The 21,590-nt window shown below is 31.7% G+C and overlaps 3 protein-coding genes across 8 annotated transcripts in view; 1 reads left to right on the top strand and 2 right to left on the bottom strand.

Annotated features, from left to right (window-relative positions):
• Positions 1-6,275: 6,275 nt before the first annotated feature.
• LOC138934913 (uncharacterized) lies at positions 6,276-10,605 on the bottom strand. Its single transcript, XM_070299064.1, has 7 exons — positions 10,454-10,605; positions 9,768-10,022; positions 9,272-9,661; positions 7,652-7,715; positions 7,154-7,270; positions 6,679-6,982; positions 6,276-6,567 (listed from the first exon to the last, which is right to left on the bottom strand). The coding sequence occupies exons 1-7, from the start codon at positions 10,603-10,605 to the stop codon at positions 6,392-6,394; spliced, it is 1,458 nt and encodes a 485-aa protein (XP_070155165.1). The 3' UTR covers positions 6,276-6,391.
• A 1,361-nt stretch (positions 10,606-11,966) lies between these two features.
• Positions 11,967-14,777, top strand: LOC138934914 (uncharacterized). The gene is made up of 5 exons (XM_070299065.1): positions 11,967-12,051; positions 12,265-12,894; positions 13,359-13,489; positions 13,558-14,214; positions 14,316-14,777. Exons 1-5 carry the CDS (start codon positions 11,967-11,969, stop codon positions 14,775-14,777), a joined length of 1,965 nt encoding a protein of 654 aa, XP_070155166.1.
• A 433-nt stretch (positions 14,778-15,210) lies between these two features.
• The window catches only part of LOC138934579 (serine/threonine-protein phosphatase 4 regulatory subunit 1), a 127,198-nt gene continuing 120,818 nt past the window's right edge, over positions 15,211-21,590 (bottom strand). For 2 of the 6 annotated variants that reach the window (XM_070298498.1, XM_070298499.1), the window contains exons 6-11: positions 19,500-19,670; positions 19,109-19,392; positions 18,814-19,030; positions 17,579-18,664; positions 17,226-17,502; positions 15,310-17,134 (exon numbers count right to left, since the gene is read on the bottom strand). In XM_070298498.1, the coding sequence (XP_070154599.1) occupies positions 16,959-17,134; positions 17,226-17,502; positions 17,579-18,664; positions 18,814-19,030; positions 19,109-19,392; positions 19,500-19,670 (2,211 nt within the window). In that variant the 3' untranslated portion in view covers positions 15,310-16,958. Of the gene's footprint in view, positions 17,135-17,225; positions 17,503-17,578; positions 18,665-18,813; positions 19,031-19,108; positions 19,393-19,499; positions 19,671-21,590 lie in introns of all 6 variants that reach the window. The other 4 variants (XM_070298500.1, XM_070298501.1, XM_070298497.1 and 1 more) reach the window with 3 other exon arrangements.

The following is a 21,590-nucleotide window of genomic DNA, read 5'->3' on the forward strand; positions in this document are numbered from 1 at the left end:
GTAGCCATCGTGTTAATAATGATGAAGCGTCGTGATAAAACAAAGCACACAAATTTCGTAAGATAATTGGAATAAACGTATCTCTTGGTTTTATATATGTATCTATTTCTGATCACTCTATGTGAGTGTACGAAGAAATACTGTAACACTTATTCGAGCAAAATAACCGACTAGATTTTCCTGTCGATGGGATTATTCGATTTCAAATCGATTGTGTAAATCGATCTGAGCGATCGATTTTAAAAAAATCTGATTTTAATACAAACGATTAATTTAATAAGAAATCGTTTTCTAATTTTTCGAATTCGCCATTCTGAACATGTATACTTGAAATTGTCAGTTCATTTTTTTTTTTTTTTTACAAACAACGTTTGTAGTCTGTACGATCGACAAAAATAAAAAAAGAGTTATTCTGTTTTCTGTACACGATTCGTATCGATAGTTATCGTCAACTACGATACTTTATCGATTATAGGCGTGATGTAAGAATATTTCTTAGCGAATAATGTTGATGCTATATACGAAAGTATTTATGTAATGAAATTGTGACGAAGTAACGATGATTTCGGTTTTAATTATGATAAAATATTATTAATAATGGATTCTCGAAGAAAATGTATATTAATTTAATAAAAATGTAATTTAATAAAATAAATTCTAAATATTATTTTATCAATTGCTTCACGGTGTCACTATTTTCTCCAAAAAAACTATTAAATAAAATTGATGTAATTTCATGTGGCATTTTTATGATATCGAGTGAACCATGTCACTTTTTCTATTAATAAAAAGAATCGAATCATATAGCTATGTTACACGGCACCCTTAATTGGGTTTAAAACTGGTTTAAAGCTATTCTTCTGAAGAATGGAATGATTGTGATTGGCCAGCTTTAGAACTACAGATGTTATTAAACTCAATTAGGGGTGACGTGTAAACGTAGTCATAATGAGAAAAAGTAGGAGAGTAATATCATAAAATATTAATGATTGCTTCATAACTAACATGTTTTTCGAGCAGATATTTGAATCTCTATACAACTTTCTTTTCTTTCTTTGTAAATCAAGTTCAACACTTTCCGCTTTATTAGCACTTTGCACATTTCTGTATGTTATAAAATCTGATGTCATACAATATTTATAAAAAAATTAAAATAATATTTGTATATAAAAGCGATATAAATATTTCTATATAGAATATTCTTATCGTATTATAATATTTGTAATTTCTGTGTAAAAATGTTTGAAATATTCGTGTACATATCTTAAAGCTTTTAATGGAACGTAAACTATTGATTACGTATTATTTCGTTAATTATAGCGACGTCACTTGGATAATCCCTTGCTAACATTGCATTCGGTATATAATAAGTATGTTCGTATTTACAAAAATATCGTCCTATCTCGTCATGATGGATCCATTTTGTCGAAGAACATATCGATATATTGTCTGAAATAAAGAGAAAATATAATATATGTTACACGTTTACTGTGCTACAAATAAGAGAGATTTACTAGAGATACTTTATATGCGATATTATAGTCTTTTCAAATGATAATATACCTTGTCGTACATAACAGTATTCGTTATTATTACAGAAAATTATGTAGTATGGTTTATGCATCAAACATTTAGAATCTGTACAATTTTCAACATTTTTGCATGATATATTTGAATAATTATCCGGTAAGATATTAAATTCAATGCCAGATATTGAATCGAGATTGAAATAATTGTGCCAACCAACTAAAACTCCAAAATGAGTTCTACCATCGTATGTATGGCTTACGACTGTTCCAATAATAAATTTTATTTCTGCCGATCTTCTTTCTGGTATGCTCTTTTTTATATTCACGTTAGATTCCCACTGAAAGAAGGATGTAACATTAGAGTAATGCCTTTATTTTGATGTGACTTCTAAATTGGTTTTTGTATCGATTTAATTTGCAGATAATTATGTAATTAATGTTCATTCTTGATATACATATATATTAGTATGCAATAAACATAGTAGAGTAAGTTACCATTACTAAATCTGTGATCTCTTCCTCTTCTCTTTCCATTATCTGCTGCAGCAACAACTGTTCTTCTTTCTTTAAATTTGATTCAAGTTTCAAAAAATCAATTAATAATGGTTCTATCTGAAAAAAAAAACAGATATTTTATCTTAAAAAATTCAATAAAAAAATCCATATATTCATTATCTTAGGAAATAGATTTATAACGTTCTAATTATAGATAAGAAAATGTAAAAAAATTGTTTGTTATTTTTTCTCATTGTTTATAAAGAGTAATTTATATTAATTTAATATAATTTAATATTAATTTATATTAATTTAATATATTTTAATAAAAGTTAAACTACATAGCTAATTACATTATCAGATGTCTTTCATCCATACGAGCTAAAACATATTTTTGTGTTATTATTAATAGTTTCAATACTATTCACCTTTAACACATTATATGGATCACTTGTTGTTAATAATATATAATCAACTAACATATTTTTGTCACCATCACCCCCTCGAATAATGTCCTCCACGCAGAATTGACCATTTCTCCATTCCACACAAAAATATTCTAGACGTTTTGAAACACTGAGAACATGAAAAGAAAAATGTACATACAGGCAACGTACAAACACACATACGCGTAATCAATGATAATTATTGAAAAAGAAACAGCGGATATTGTGCTTAAGAATATTATATTTTCTAAATATCATATTTGCTCAAATTACAGAAACTAAAAATAGGATAAAATCAGAAATCTAGAAGATAAATATATAAATTATGTAATTTATTGCAAATTATGATATGCTAAAAATAAAAAATGCTTACGCGTATGTGATGAGAATAAAAACCAGAAAAATCGAATAGTTCTTTCTTTCTCTCTCCAAAATTAAAGTTATGCTTACTCTGTCGATTTCAGAAAAATTTGAAGTACATTGCTTGTAACTATAATGGAGTGTATGCCGAGTCTTCGCATTACACTGTGATATATTGTTAGGAAAAATATACATTGGGTGCCCTCTGAAATCTATAAATAACAATGAAAATAATAAGTATAGCTGTCAGTTCATAGAATAATGGAACATAATAATTTATTATAATAACTTACAACAATTTCAGACACATTTCCATGTGATTTTATCCATATTTGATTTAATTTATGGAAATTCGTTGGAGAGAATACAATTCTTTCGAGTATAGTCAAAATCGCCAATATTTCTTTGTAGTCCCAATAAGTGTAAAAGACATTATGGCTTTTCCAATAATTATGGAATACATTAAATATCATAAATATAGGATGCGAAGGATATTCTTCTTTAAGAACTTCCAACACCTTTTCTGCAATATAATCCAATGACGGTTTTACGACGTGTGTGTAAGAGATATCATTGTCAATATTGAACCATTGCACCAGAAGAGAAACCATCTGTTCCAAAACTTTATGATATTTGTTTCTATTTCTAAATTTTAGCAATTTGAGCTTGGTATGATAATACTTTAGTTGTCGAAGAATATGACAGCTATAATATCTCTGCGTCAAATCGCAACCAAATATCCTGACAAATTAACATATTAATAATTTAATACATCATTTATATTGTACATTAATTATTTAATTGTATTAATTTACAATATTGTATCACATATAAATATCAGTTTAGTTTATTGAGTTGTATACCATGGATTTTGCAAAATTATTCTTCTAAGCTCATCTATAACAATATAAAAATTCTTAGAATGCCGGTTTCTGTAAAGAAAGTTTAAAATCATTTTTTTCTTGTCAATAACAAGTAAATCGCCTAAATTATCCTTGGTTATCTGAGATAGCGAACTCCACATTTCTTTTGCATATTTTACGACTGCTTTTATTTCTTCTTTAAAATCCAATTTTTCATGATTTTCGCTCGGTACGCTATCATAAAATTTTCTTATAGAAGGCCAACTACAATTCAATGAAAAGTTATGTTGCATATTTTTTGAAAATTGTACCAAACAATGCCACTGCATAAGGGGTAAATTTTTCAATGCATAATTTTTCACAGGAAAAATTTTGCAAAAAATGCAAAATATCATTATATATATATCTAAAAAGTTTTCATTTTATGCATAAGGTTTTTAAACGGAATATTTTTTCAAGAACTTGCCTAAATTTGGAAATATAAACTTATAAATTTTGCACTTTTATTTCAATTTAGGCGATCATGTAACTTTTTATATTTTCGATTTTAAGGAAAAGTTATATTATCAATGCTTGAATTAAATTAATAAAATTGAAATGAAAAATCTCTCTAATTTTATATTTTGTTAGATTTTTGATAAAACGTCCTGTAAAAGATCATGCGAAAAACAAACAAAAAAATTATACGTCTGATAGAGCTTTTTCATCCAAAATTTATTTCCCCACGATGTTTGTCTAAATTTCTTGCACGTAGAACTAAAGTTCTCGATGTCCTTGATGCTGACATTCTCCAGAATAATATTAATTACTTTGTTAGACAAAGACATTATTGTAGCCATCGTGATAATAATGATGAAACGTCGTGATAAAACAAAATAGAAAATTTCACTAGATAATCGTAACAAAAACGTATCTCTTGGTTTTATATAACTATTTTTGATCATGCTATGTGAGCGCACGAAGACATACTGTAGCATTTCTTCGATCCAAATAACCGAGTAGGTTTACTTGTCGATAGGAATATTTGATTCCAAATCGATAGTTCAGATCGATTTTTAAAAATTCTGATTTTGATACAAATCGATTATTTTAATAAAAAATAGTTTCCCAATTCTTCGATAACTCGCAATTCTAAACATATATACTTAAAACTGTCGGTTCGGTAATAATGTTTGTAGCTTGTACGACCGATAGAAATAAAAAAGAATTTTTTTTTTCTATATACGATTCGTATCGATAATTTGAGTTATAGTAAGCTATGATAATTTATCGATTACAGGCATAAGATTACAGATATAAGAATATTTCTTAGCAAGTAACATTGATGCTATATAAGAAAGGATGTATGTGGGGTAACGAAATTTTTGAAATTGTGACGAAGTGGCGATGATTTATTATCATATGGTTATAGTTGCTTATGATAAAAAATTATTAATAATGGATTCTCGAAAAAATTTATATTAATATAATAAAAATGTAATTTAATAAAATAAATTCTGAATATTATTTTGTCAATAGTTTCACGATGTCATCATTTTTTCCACAATAACAATTGAGTAAAATTGATGTGATTTCATGTGGCATTTTGATAACATCGAGTGAAACTTGTCACTTCATCTTTCTATTAGTAAAAAGAATCGAATCATAATGAGAAAAAGTAGAAGGCTAATATCACAAAATATTAATGAACGCTTCATAACTAACATATGTTTTTCGAGCAAATATTTGAGTCTCTATACAACTTTCTTTTCTTTCTTTTTCAATTACACACAAGACTCTCCGATTCATCAACACTTTGCACATTTCTGTACTTGTCTTATAAAATCTGATATCGTACAATATCTATAAAGTTTCCTATGGAGCTTTCTTTCTCATGTTCGTTTGTATAATTTTTGAAAAACAAATAATGTAATAAAATTGATTTGCATCCATGCAATATTTTTATCTTATCAATTTAGGCATAACATGAATTTAAATGTATTGTGAGCAACGTATATAATTCACGTTTTACGATATTATAAGATATTTTCATGCATCGCACATTCCTAAATATCGTCAATTTAAGCAAAATGCGCCTCACATTCATGTATAATTTATATTTTAATGCTATGCTGCGTCTCTTTTAAATTAGGTGCACAATAAAAATGTTACAAAATAACGCCAAACGCGATATAATGCCGATAAATCGTACAATCGAATATTCGTGAAATAAATCAAACAAAATTGTGTCGATATAACGCCTTTAACTATTCAACTCACTCTGGAAATCAGCGATGCAAACTGATTACAATGGCAGAACAAGTATTCTTTTGCTTACATGCATACATATATACATATACATTTATGCATTATGTATTATATACCAATTGGCTGTCGGATAGAGAATTTTAGAGTTTTTGGAATCTGTCAGCTTTCAAATAAAAAATCTATCTAAGGATTGTCATAAGTGAATGCCAATTTAAAAAAATATATCTTTGTCGATGCGAAAAAGTACTATTATATACTGATAAAAATAAATAATGTAACATACAAAACACATATATTTCAATGCCAAAATATTTATATTACTTATTTTATGTAGATACATTTAAATAACTATATACATCATAGCTGAGATCAGTCTGTTTATATTATGTATATTATAATATTCGTAATTTCTGTATAAAAATGTTTGATTCGAGTATATATTCTAAACCTTTTAAGATAACATAACAAAATCATGATGCATCAAATAGTTAATTATAGCAATGTCATATGGATAAACCTTTGCTAGCATTTCATTCGGTACATAATAAGTATATTCGTATCTAGAAAAATATCGTCCTATTTCGTCATGATAGATCCGTCTTTCTGTAGGACATATCGATATATTGTCTGAAATAAAGAGAAAATATAATATGTTTTACACGTTTACTGTGCTACAAATGAGAGAGATTTACTAGAGATATTTTATATATGATATCGCCATTCCAAATGATAATATACCTTGTTGTACATAACAGTATTCGTTATTGTTAGAAAAAATTATATAGTATGGCTTATGCATCGAACACCTAGAATTTCTACAATTTTCACCATTTTCGCATGATATATTTAAATAATTATACGGTAAGATATTAAATTCGATGCCAGATATTGAATCGAGATTGAAATAATTGTGCCAACCAACTATAACTCCAAAATGAGTTCTACCATCGTATGTATAGGTTACGATTGATCCAATAATAAATTTTAGTTCTGCTGATCTTCTTTCTGGTTTGCTTACTTTTATATTCATGTTAGATGTCCACTGAAAGAAAGATGTAACATTAGAATGTAAGTAACGCCTCTATTTTGATATGACTTTTAAATTGATTTTTGTATCGATTTAATTTGCAAATAATTATGTATTTGTTAATAATTAATATTCATTCTTGATATACATATATTAGTGTGCAATAGACATAGTAGAGTAAGTTACCATTACTAAGTCTGTGATCTCGTCCTCATCTCTATCTATTATCTCCTGCAGTATTAACTGTTCTTCTTCCGTTAAGTTTAATTCAAATTTCAAAAAGTCAATTAATAATGGTACTGCCTGAAAAAACAGGTATTTTATTTCAAAAATTCCAATAAAAAATCTATATATTCATTATCTTAAGAAATAGACTTATAATATTCTAATTATAGATAAGGAAATGTGAGAAACTGTTTGTTATTTTTTCTCATTGTTTATAAAAAGTAATTTATATTAATTTAATATATTTTTTTTTATCGAGATCACTATAACTGATTACTAGTTATATTAACAACTGCTAAAATTAATAGAGATCATATACAGATTAGGTTAGGTGGAGTTAGGTTAAGTTAAGTGATATACTTTTGTTGTCAACATCAAGAACTTTTTAAAACAATTTCAACAACTTTAAATAATGTATCATTTAATTAATATGAAAAATACGTAAAATTAGAGAGAGACCAAAGTGCAAATACACAGTGGTAGCGCGAACCCCGTTAAATTAGCGCGAGTTTCCATCGTATTACTTGTATGTTAACTTATAAATACTGACGTTCACTCCTTTTCTTCATGTGTACAAATTTTTCGTCGTTTCAGTACATTCTACTATTTGTTGAGAATAAACGTTGTCAAGCATAGAATCCAATCTTTGTGAAAGATTTGTAAAATATTTGAACATTAACGGTCATCAATGGACGCGTTCCACTTAACGAACGCAACGCCTGCGAGCATCATTTGTCTTTGTTTAACTTTCGATGAATAACAAGGATGAAATGATACCGTGAGCGTTGCGGTCGTTAACACGCATGGAACGCGTCCAATGGGTGCGTTCGGGAGACACGACACAACCGTTAAATAGCAATCGAACGTGATTGGCTCTTACTTCTAGGACTAACAAATCAACGTCGAGGGTTGATAAGACAATTAACACAACGGTTGTAGAATCTCCTAAATGCGCCCAATTTGAATATCTGTAATAAAGAGTGATTAAGAAAGTTTGTTGTTTTTCTGTGTATTGTTTCTAAAATGCCAAGTTAACAGGATTGCCATTGCGTATCCGCGCTTTGGTATCTCTCTAACTCCGCGATATTAATTAAATATTAAATGATATATTACTTAGGACTGTTGAAATTGTCTTGTAAAGTGTTTGATGATGCTGATAACAAAAGTATATTATTTCATTAAAAAAAATTGAATTGACTTTGAAATGATCTTGATAATAATTGTAAACCATAATATAACTGATTATGTTGTCAGATGCCCTCCATCTGTGAAAGAAACTTTTGTCTAAAATATATTTTCGTGTTATTAATAATTTCAAAACTATTCACCTTAAACACGTTATATCGATGCGTCGTAAATAATAAAGTATCAATGTTATTTTTGTCAATATAACCCCCCCGGGTCGCGGAACTCAAGCAAAATCGACCATTTATCCATTCCACGCAAAAATACTCTGGACGTTCGTCAACACTGAAAACATGAAGAAAATAGATGTGCATACAGGCAATACACAAACACGCATACGCGTAATCAATGATAATTACTGGAAAAAAAAAGCAGTGGATATTATGCTTAATATTATATATTTTATATATCTTTAATAAATATCATATTTTCCCAAACTAAGAATAAAAAAAAAAAAAAATAATCAAAAATGTAGGTTACAAATATATAAATTATGTAAATTATTGTAAAATATATGATATGCGAAAAATGAAAAATGCGCACGCGTATGTGATAAAAATGAAAACCAGAAAAAAAAGATATTTTTCTCTCTCTTTCCAAAATTTAAGTTATGCTTACTCTTTTACCGCCATTCTCAAAATTTGAAGTATGTTTTCTGTAACTACAACAGAGTGTACGCCGAGTTTTCGCAATACACTTTGATATATTGTTAGGAAAAATATACATTGGGTGCCTTCCGAAACCTATACCATAAATAACAATAATGGGAACAATCAGCATAGTTGTTAAGTTCAAAGAATAATGGAACATAATAATTTATTATAATAACTTACAGCAATTTCAAACACATTTCCATGTGATTTTAACCACATTTCATTTAATATATGAAAATACGTTGGAGAGAATAAAATGCTATCGAGTATAAACAAAATCGCCAATATGTCATCTTTCTCCCAATAGGTGAGAAAGACATTATGGTTGTTCCAATAATTAAAGAATATACTAGATATCGTAAATATAGGATGCGAAGGATACTTTTCGCTAAGATCTTGCAACACCTTTAGTGCAATATAATCCAACAACGGTTTTACGATTTGTGTGTAAGAGGTATTACTGTCAACATCGAACCATTGCACTAGAAGAGTGACTAACTCTTCCAAAGTTTGTTGATTTCTGTTTTTACTTTTATGAAATTGTAGAAATTTGTGTTTGGTATGATAATATTTCAGTTGTCGAAAAATATGGCAGCTGTAATATCTTCTCGTCAAATCGCAATCAGATGTCCTGACAAATATAAATATCAATTATATAATACATCAATTATTTAAATACATTAATTCGTAATATTGTATCACATATAAATATTAATTTAATTTATTGAGTTGAATACCATGGGTCTTGCAAAATTATTCTGTTAATCTCATTTACAATAACGGTATAAATCATATTATTCATGGTTTTCTTAAGCAATTGTAGAATCGATCTTTTCTTGTCGGTATCGCTTAAATTATCCTTGGGCATCTGAGATATCAAATCCCACATTTCGTTTATACATATTGCGATTGCTTTTGTTTCTTCTTTAAAATCTAATCTTTCAAGATTTTTTCTCGTCAAATTATTAAAAAATGTTCTTGTAGAAGGCCATCTACAATTCAAAGAAAAGTTATATTATATATTTTTTTTAAATGATACCAAACGTCACTGCATAAAGGATAAATTTTGAAATGTATAATTTTTCGTAAGGAAAATTTTACAAAAAAAATGCAAAATTTCATTGTATATATCTAATTGTAAGAAATTATCATTTTGTGCATAAGGTTTTTAAACGGAATGTTTTTTTCAAGAATTTGGCTAAAATTCGAAACATAAAATTATACATTTTGCACTTTTCTTTCAATTCAGACGATCATGTAACTTTTTATATTTTCAATTTTAAGAAAAAATTACAATATATTATCAATGCTTGAATTACAATAATAACATAGAAATGTAAAATCTCTGTAATTCCATTTTTGTTAGGTTTTTGATAAAACATCCTGTAAAAGATCATGCGAAAAACAAACAAAAAAATTATACGTCTGATAGAGCTTTGTCATCCACAGTTTATTGCTCCATGTTGTTTGTCTAAATTTCTTGCACGTAGAACTAAAGTTCTCGATGTCCTTGATGCTGATATACTCCAGAATAATCTCAATCACTTCATTAGACAAAGACATTATTGTAGCCATCGTGATAATAATGATGAAACGTCGTGATATAACAAAGTACAAAATTTCACAAGATAATCGTAACAAACGTATCTCTTGGTTTTATATAACTATTTTTGATCATGCTATGTGAGCGCACGAAGAAATACTGTAGCATTTATTCGATTCAAGGAGCCGAGTAGGTTTACTTATCGATATAGGAATGTTCGATTTCGTATCGATCTTCCAGACCGATTTTCAAAAATTCTGATTTTGATACAAACTGATTATTTTAATAACAATAGTACAATAGTACATAAGTATATTCTCTAGATTTTTTTGCAGCGCAACGACTTGATAAAAATTTTCAATTTTTACACAATATTAATACAATATTATTAACTACTTTATTAAAAAATTTCAGCTTGGAAAAAAATTTTTTTTTATGGTTTCGAGAATATTTGCAGAGCTCTTCCAAATTTTAGACGACTGCACCGTGTGCATGAATACGTTCGTAGATCATATCCGAAATCAAAAATACAAGTTTTTTTTATTAAACATATTAATAGCTATCTGCTATCCAAGCGTTTTTTCAAAATTTTAAAAAATAAAAAAATGACGGCGTGTTGAAAAAAAGTTTTTTTTTTTAAGTCCATCTTTTTTGCTTATAACAACAAAATGGGAATTAAAAAATCGGATTAAAAAAAGCTTCGTTAGCAGATCTTATTAGGAACTAAATAAATATTCGAAATCTTATTAGGAACTTTCATGTAAAATTTGAAGTCAATCCGTCGAACGTAGCCCAAGTTTTCATGCACACCATCCATGAAAACACAAATCCGCATAAATTTTAGAAACATATTTTCTTTAAGCTGAAAATTTTTATTTAGGTCCTTAATAATATTATATTAATATTGTAAAAAAAAAAAATTTTATCAGATCGTTGCGCTGAAAACAAATCTCTAAAATGTACTTATTGTTCGAAGATTCGAACGGGTATGCCTTCTTAATTATAATAAAATATTGTTAAGAATGGATTCTCAAAAAAAAATGTGTATTACTTTAATAAAAATGTAATTTAATAAAGTAAATTCTAAATATTATTTTGTCAATTGCTTCACAGCGTTATTATTTTCTCCAGAATAACAATTAAGTAAAATTGATGCAATTTCATGTGGCATTTATGATATCAAGTGAACTATGTCACTTCATCTTCCTATTAGTAAAATAAATCGAATTATAAAAAAAATGGGAGGGGGGGTTTAATGTCTTTCCATGTTGTAGCATCTTATGTCATTGTATCACACTCAACGCGCCTTATAAACAAATTTAATAACGTTCATGACAATAAGCTGCGGATATCGATCTCATCCTGCTTATCAGCGTCGTCAACGAATCGTGTTATGCCGAGATTGTCAACTTACTCGGCTATTTGGATTCTGATGCTCCTCTTTGATCTAACCGTGACAGAAAATAAACTATATCCAAGTATCTGTTGAACTAAATTCAAATTTCTTTATCTTTTACTTTTAAATATTTTACTTTAAGTATTTATGGGTAAATTAAAAAAAAATGATAAATATCTCTCACCGAAACGCGTATGTAAATAAAAAAAAAATCAATATAATAATATTAGCTTTTGACATGAGCGCAATAGAGGATTGTATTGCACATTTTGATTTATTCCTTGGATTTTTCCAGAACGAAATATATCCTTCTCGGATCTTCAAAAGGAAAGAGTGGCACGTGATTCCTCCGAAAAGTTTTGGAAAAGAAGATTACTTCATAAAAATGAAATGATCGAAATTGTTGGATCTTTGAACGAGACCTCGCGATTTGTAAACGATCAAATAGCTAAAGATACAAATTTTAGCGGAAAACTTGTAAATGTCATGGAGGATACAAAGGAGCGAACTCTGATAGATTATAATGAACCGGTGATAATCGGCGAGGATATTGATAATAAAAGTGATCAGGATTTCGCGGATCACGTTCGCGTTAAGAGAAACGAGCCGACCAACGATTCGATTATCCGTCATCAGTTAAAACATTCCATGAACGTATCTGATTCTTCTTCAAGAAATTTCTGGAGCAATATTGATGAGACAAATGTTTACGGCGACTCTACATTCGACTTTACAACTATCGTAGATATACCGCATTTAAGACACAAAAGAGGAATCTCGTCTAAAAAAAACAGGCAACACGGAAAACACATAAAAAGAAATATTAGACATTCCAAACATTGCGTTGGGACTGAAAACAGGAAAAAAAGGCATGATACGTTGAAGTTTTCTCGCAAACCTGCCAAGAAAAAAGCGAACAATTCGAGTATATTTCGTAATAATTTTGATTTCATTTTAATTTAGAATATTTTGCGGCGCGCGTCTTTATAATGCGAAATATCGTTCAATTTTAAATATAAAGTGACATTATAATTCGAAATTAGACGGCTACCCGTTTTTAATAAAAGAGAATCTTTTGTTATCCCTTAAGAGAAGCCTACCGTTATCTGCTTCTTTTCATATGAAAAGGAATATTTTTTTTAACGTTTGCGACGATATCATGACAGCCACGATAGTTGAATTCATATTAAAAGGATCTTAAATATATATATATTTGTAACGATATATCTCAAAGTTAGATATTTCATATAAAAAATTGAATAAGAGGTTTACTTTTAACTTGTATTATAATATTATAAATATATATGTGCGAGTTACATATATAAATGCGAACCTGAGTATTCAATTCCATAAAATAAATTTCTTTCAATTAACTTCATCCATTTATAGAAAAGTCAAGTAAAAAGACAGAAACTGTGTCTGCCAAAATGATGAGTAAATCGCGGATAGAGAAAAGAGAGTCTAGGAATGACAATTTAAACACCGATCTTGCTAGAACTAGTATCATCGATTACAACAAAGTAAGAGTCTTCATTATTCAAAGATAAGACACGTGTCATTAATTAACAATAAAAATTTCGATAAACAGCGAGAAGAGGATACCGTTGCATTACCCTTCGTGCATACCGGAAGAGCGGAATTGCGTGTTCGCATTGAAAAAATTCCCAGGAATAAGTCATCCTTTGTCAGCAACTGGACGGATTATTCTATTGGGACTAGTACTTGTCGTCCAACTGCGTTATTAAAATATAACAACAAAATTGTCGACGCCAACACCACGGATCGTCAACTCGTCGCAAATTTCGATTCCACCGGGAGAGAAAAATTTGATAATTTAACAGTGGAAATTATAGTTAAGAAGCTAGATTACGGAAATAACGTTTCCAGTTGGGGAACGAGCGATTCCGGAAACGCATCGTTCTATAACGCGGTATCTCATCCGATCGGATCCGATCTATCGAGAATTAAGGACGATCGAGACTTGGAAAGTAGCAAATACAACCGCGCCAAGATATCATCGGATGAGGATGCAAAGTCGCGCGCGAAGAGAAACCAGGAAATTACATCTAGCCGTTATCTACGTAGTGATAGGAACACAATGATAGGATCGAAACCTTTCAAGAACGGACAAGGAACGTCGATCGAAGATATAAAGCACAGAAAGACAAAGCACAAGTCTCGTGGTAATCGCGCTATAAGGTCGATTGAAGAAATTAAGGAGCTCGCTAAAAAATTAATGGTCAAGGTAAGTCCACTATATCGTTCGACGAAAAATTGCTTCCACATTGATTGTATTAAGATATTTTAAACTGGATACGCATTCTTTTTCATATCTTTCATCTTCAGGTTAATGAATTGCAAATGTACGTGAACGAACGTAACGAAACCCGATACACGACATCAATCTGCGTTGATGACGCAAATCGCGTGGTCACCGAAGGGACATCGAGGATCTCTTCGGAGAAGAAATACGTTGCGAGAGTCTCCAAGTCCGAGATCGCCGACAATCATAGACACTTCGCGAGGAACAGCGGACAAATGACCTTAGCAGGAAGAAGAGCATCATCCCGAATGCCTTCTAGCGGTTTGAGATTCGCTCGAGGAGAGAACCCAATCCAGTGGAATACATCGCGTCGCAAATGGGGCAGGTGGATGGATTGGAGCAGTTGCAGTGTCACATGCGGTAAGGGCCGACAGATCAGATGGAGGCATTGTTTGCACGATTGCGACGATGCGGAAACAGAGATGGAGGAGAAAGCGTGTCAATTACCGGCTTGTCCCCCGGGTAAGTTCCTGGGAATATTTTGAAAAGTTCTTCTTTTCGCCGAATGAAATAATAATCAATGCTAGCGTTCTGTATATTGTATCAACGACGTTATAATTATCGTATGATATAGCGATAATAACAAGCCGATATCTTCCGATTGCCCAAAATATAATCGGCTTCTCGATATAACTGCGCGCTATATAGATAAAAAATTCGAATTTGCTTCTCGAGAAGTATCAAATTTTTGACATCATTTTATCTATTCTTTTACAATTAAACAGTTTTTGTATAAATTTATGACTGGACATTTTTACTACTTAGCAATTTTTGAAATTGTACAAAGATATAATTGATGATCAACTTAATGATTCTGGAAAATATTTTAAGCAAGATTATACATGATAAAATTCACAAAGTTCATAATATAGCATATACATTACCGCTGTATAAAACTTCTTTGTATACATAACATATAAATGAATTTTTTTTTATAGCCTCGAAAATATAGATCGAGAACTTCCCTAATCAACTCGCATATATAACATGGTAATCGCATAACTGTGTAATAAATAAATTAATGTATATTTTTTTCTAGTTATTTTTTTATGAATTACATATTATACAGGATATTTTAAACAATATCTCCACTTTTGCCGGTATTCACAAATAACGAGAGTTTTTCTGTCGTATCTCAATTATTGTGTTCATCATCCTTATAAAATTAATGAAACGCAATTATCCGCCTCTTACTAACGGTTATATTTTGTGACATAATAATAATAATAATAATAATAATAATAATAATAATAATAATATCACAAAATAATTAATGAACGTTTCATAACGAACATATGTTTCTCGTGCAAATATTTGAGTCTCTATACAACTTTCTTTTCTTTCTTTTTCAATCAAACGCAAGACTCTCCGCTTCATCAGCACTTTGCACATTTCTGTATGTTATAAAATCTGATATCGTACAATATTTATAAAGTTTCCTATGGATATTCCTTTTTCACGTCCGTGTAATTCTTAAAAAACAAATGATGTAATAAAATTGATTTGCGTCCATGTAATATTTTTATCTTATCAATTTAGGCATAACATACAAATTGAAGTATATCGTGAGCAACGTATGTAATTCGCGTTTCACTGACAATGAGATAGACGACGTAACAGTACTTTCTGTAGGCACACAGCGTAATTTGTTAAAAAAATATTTGAAAGAAATGCAAACATATTATATATATTTATACGAATTTTATTGCAATTAGAATCTTATCACCTTATTAATATAAGCCCTCAACTATTAACAGCGATATTTGTATTGTTTTTTAGGATATTTATCGAATGAAATATCTCCATTGAGATAATTTTTAAATGCAAAATGAAATGCGATGATAAAGCGCATTTATTGATAGAGACTACGGATTCGGTGTGCCAATTTATCAATACGATTTTTTATTGACAAACTATCTAAGATATTTTCATGCATGGCACATTCCTAAATATCGTCAATTTAAGCAAAATGCGCCTCACATTAATGTCTAATTTATATTTTGATGCTATGCTGAGTCTCTTTTAAAATAGGTGCACAATAAAAATGCTACAAAATAACGCGAAACGCGATATAGTGCCGATAAGGCGTAAAATCGAACATTCGTGAAATAAACCAAGCGAAATTGCATCGATATAACGCCTTCAACTATTCGGCTTACTCTGGAGATCAGCGTTACACATTGATCACAACGGTAGAACACGCATTCTTTTGCGCACATACACATACACATATACATTCATGCATCATTATGTAATCATGCATCATTATGTATACGATTATCGATATTCACAATTCTGTCCTAGATTAAAGGACGCAAAGAATGCATCAGTCATCATTGTATAATTGTATCGTACCTATTTTTCGACTAAATCGCGAACGCTATGCATTTGACAACTTTGAGCTTTGTTTTAACACATCATCAACGTATCTGCAACTGCAATTATCCACGCAGATCTGGTACATTTGCAATCGAAGCATGACATTCGCAGCTAGTTAGTACCTAGCGCATGCTTTTGGCTTATCATTTATACAAAAACTAGTCACTCGTGTGGAAGAACCGAGGTGCATCTTGTAATATATGTATATATATAAAAAGAGTTTCCGTTCTTTTTTTAATTTGCATATAAAACCGCAGTGTGATCCACGAGATCAAAATACATCACTATTAAAATAATATATGTTTTGCATGTTCGACTTGGTTGTCCTCGTCGGAGGAATAAGTCATTTCATCTAATCGTGCTTCACCTCCGGCGAATACTCGCACATCTCGGTCAGCGTCATCTTGCATTTTTTCAAGCGTTCTTTCCACTTTTTCCATCGCTTCCATACCCAAAGAGTCTACTAAAAATATAAATATAAAAAATAGATGATATATAATATACTGATCTTGCGCAATATATATTATGACCAAAATATATATAAATATACTTACAGCCCATTCCAATAACATCCGTTGCCATAGTTCTCGCTACAGCTAATCTTACGTTAGGTACTCTGTCGACAGATAGGTTTATCAAATATGGTAACATCTCTTTAGAAAACTTGCTTCCCGTAATTGCGTTGTTGCGAATCAAATGAGAGCACACGAGTGCGTAAATTTGTCGGTGTATCCATTTTTTAGCATTTAAAACTAGAGTGTCTCGGAGTTCATGAATAAGAGACGTAACCAGAGCGCCGTCGGTGGATAAGTAGCACATAATTCGTGTAATCTGAAACAATCGAGGCTCACATTTATAAGATGGAACGATTATATAAAGTATGAGAAAAATCTAAAAAAAACTTTACTAGTTCAAGCGCGATGTTCCTAACAGCGGCAACCTTATCGATAAGCAGTTGAAATGATAGCGGCGCGATACTTTGTGCTACGTCGTTTAGATTGAATAGAGTCACAATCTCGAGCAGTTGCGTAGCAAGTTCCTCCCTGAATCTCCAGTTCCATTCGTTGTCCGTGACGAGGAAATCGCTTAATCTCGGCAAATATTGGCAGCGATCGGAGGGCTTGAGTATTTTCAAAAAGGTCGCGAGGTGCTTGAGTACTCCTATTCTGACCTCGTCCAAATCCTTGATGAAACCATCGTAGATTGGCACGAGATCGGTGGCAGTGAGTTCTTCGCCTAGAATCATGGCGATCTCGTGAATGCTGGATGCCAGAGTATGTCTGACCTTCCAATGTTTCGCGCTCGACAACGACTGATAAGCCTTTTTCAAATAATGCCAATTCTCCGTGCCCAGAGTGAGCGTGACTGCGGGAAAACTGAAGGCACAATGATGTGGGATTTCGGCACCCATGTCTACGCATTGCTCCGGATCGGCCATCGATACGTAGTAATTGATTAATTCTTGAGGTACAATCTGTTGCCCGTTATCCTTCGCGTCTAAGTTCTTGCTGAAATCATAGGACTCGTCACTCTTATCTATAGAGTCCATATGATATATATTATACCATAAATTCGACCGTAAATCTTGAGAATCGTCCAAAGATTCCGTTGTGTCTTGCGATAACGGTAGGCAATCTCCGTCATCATCGTCGTCTGTCTCCTCCTTTCGATTATCGAGCTTATCGACGTCAGATTGCCCATCCGTATTTGAGTTCTCCTCGTCACTCACTTTGTGCCTTCTTCTTCTTTCCTTTTTAATGTTGTAAGTTTCGTTATATTTTCCGACTTCTTGTCGATACATTAATTTATCTAGTACTTCCTTCTTAGCTTCCTCCTTATTACGATTCATCGCTGATTGCCTAGCAGCATGAGTAAGTTCGTCGTTCAACGGTATATCTGGAGGGATGTAATAATACAAAAATGGATTATAATTCTCCGTATCGTCCACATCTGTCTTGAGCAAAGGAAAAAGTTTATGCTTTTTTCGCATGGTCTGAAAATCAAATCATAGAATATCATTAATATATATATATATATATATATATACCATACACACACATATACACATACATTGAGATTTTGTATTTAAGTATCTTCAAAGATCACACACACATGTAAAAGTTTATGTTATTAATTACGTACTTGGAGTTTAACAATTCGTAAAGGTAAATAGCAATTGGGATTTTCTTCTTTTTTCTGGGAATCATTCCCCTCCGAGGAATCCGATGTCTTAACATTATCATGTCTCACATTTATCATAGGCAGATAAAAAGGGCTTTTGGTATTATCATCCATATCAGATATTTGACTTTTGATCGCGCCCTTTGTAGGGAAGATTCCTTCGTATGAGTAACATAGGCTATAAAGATACATATTTATTTGAGATTAATATACGCAATGTCGAAACGGAAATAACAAAGTGCGCGATATAAATTACCTGAGATGATTATCTTGTTTACTAGTGTACACTAATTCGCCATGCTTATTATAAGTAACATCGGCAAACTGCTTGGCAAAGGTCGATATGAACGGTCCGAGTATCTGAAAAGCAGATATTCGCACCCATTTGGAATCGTCGTTCAAATGCTTTGCTAATATGTCCGCTAATAACAATCGGCGTTGCTCTGGTGTCGAACAGCAAGCGACCGGCATCATGACCTCGACGCACGCTTTTCGAACACCCCACACTCTGTCACCGCACAAGTCAACGAAGGTAGGAATCTAAGGACAGGAAATAAAATGATAACGGTAAATTTGATATTATTCCTATGTGTCAGAAGTGCGTCCATACAATTTGACGCTATTATCTACCTACGAATAAGACTTACCAATTTGCTATACAGTTTTTCCTTCCCCACAGCGACGCACATATCCCCAAAATGCGTGGCGCAGATTCTCCTCACCATCATATCGTTATTCTCGCACAGATCCAAGTATTGTCTTAAAAAGATCTTCTCTGTAAGTTCGCTACCAATCAACGGTGCTAGTCGACACATGAGCTGCGAATCGATATAAAATATGGAATGTTGGGAACGAGCTGTTACGAGCGTTATAAGAAATTCAATGTAAAATGGCACGTGTCCGTGTATTATTTAATACATTTAATTATGTCTACATGACGCTCATAATTTTAAAGGGATTCTCTTAATTATCGATTAAAAAAAAAACACGTTATAATTAAATTAATAAACGTACGATTACATTTACAAAATAAATAATCAGAAGACAATATTTTTATTAACATTATTAAATAATTTCGAGTGTGCGAGAGATACATCGTTCCGTTCCGCTCATCAAAGCTGGCTGTGATATGAATCAATAACACCACATCACAACCACTCTGATGGGAGGAACAGTCGATTTTATGTAATCAGCCTGCAATCTATCTTATAAGAGCGTATTCATGAATTAACACTTATTTATATTAGCATGACGAGATACATTTTACATTCATTTCACGATACACGATAACATATTCTGATCTCGCAAATGTAAAGAGAATAATAGAATATTCAAATTATATATGACAAATAAATTAATATAATTACATTTAAGCAATTAACAATGGCGCACAAGTACGATAAATAGCATGATATTGTAGATACATTTCCTATATATTTTATCGCATATCGAAACATAGGAGAATTTTTTCCGCGCGTTCTAAACTCGTTGAATTTTGAATGCCGCAACGCTCATCAAAGCTGGCTGTGATATGAACACCGTTATATCAGCATATTACAGCCACTTTGTGAGCAACGCGAACACGCTCTCCTCTGCCGTCCAAGATGCAATCCCCGGAGATCTCCTCACGCATCTCCTCCTTATATCCTTTTCCTCAATGAATGGAGAGAAGCCGATGCATAAAACGGCGATCCAAATCGTCAAAAATGGCTGTGATATGAAATTCAGAGGAGCAACACGCCACAACCAATTTGACGATTGGATCGCGTTCCTCCTGTGCGTGAATGCTGTTCATCAATGTTTCGTATATAGCGATTCTTACTTAAAAGAACCCCTTCTTGCGAAATAGATTTGATCGAGATATTATGTAGATATACAGAGTGTCAAAAAATTTATAATATAAATTTTGCGCGCGTATAAAGTACTCAGCAAGATAAACGTAACCCGCGTATCAAGATAAACGTGCTAAACGTGTTGTAAAGTTTGTATCATGAATTTTTTAGCACTCCCTATATATACAGCGAGAGGAAAATGCCGTAGCGATCTTTTTTCGTCTCTTCTTTCTCATTCTTCGTTCATTCTCGTCAAGTACTATCGACAATGGAAAGTGAAATCTTCTCGACGATCGATTCTGCGGGCCAGCTCATCAAAATGGCTGTGATATGACTCGAAACATTCCACAACCAATTTGATGTATCGGACCGCAAAAGGTATATTCCCGTGTCCCGATGAGGTGCCCTGAGAAATGTGTCTCTTCTTCTCTCAACTCTCTCTCTCCTAACGCGCTCACGTGTCTCCTTCTTATTTTTTTGTTACATTCACGGCTCAGTTCTTTTAATCATCGGAGCGCGTTGAGAACGGACATAATTTTGATCATCAAAGCTGGCTGTGATAGTCGAACTCTATGACAAACCAACTTTGATGGTAAAAGTATGCCCCGACTATCGTCAGGATGCCGGTATTTGCGTTTTCCACGAACGCTTCACGCTCTTTCTGCTCTCTTCTTTTCTCTTTCTTTTTTACTTATGGAAATCTTCAAGCGACGACGGAGCCAAATATTCGCTCGCTCGTTCCTTTAATCTCGCTTTTAAAGCGCGTTTTTCCCATCTCCGAACTTTTCCTTTCTCTGTGTTCTTATCGCTATTCCTTATCCGTGGTCCTCGTCTCCAATGCTCAACCTTGATTCGCTGATGCGACAGATCGTATAATTTTTACCGCATGTAATTTTCTGATTCTTT

Source organism: Polyergus mexicanus, unplaced genomic scaffold (assembly GCF_030449975.1).
Source record: "Polyergus mexicanus isolate NDT 795.1 unplaced genomic scaffold, iyPolMexi1.0 SCAF_7, whole genome shotgun sequence".
NCBI classification, from domain to species: Eukaryota; Metazoa; Arthropoda; class Insecta; order Hymenoptera; family Formicidae; genus Polyergus; species Polyergus mexicanus.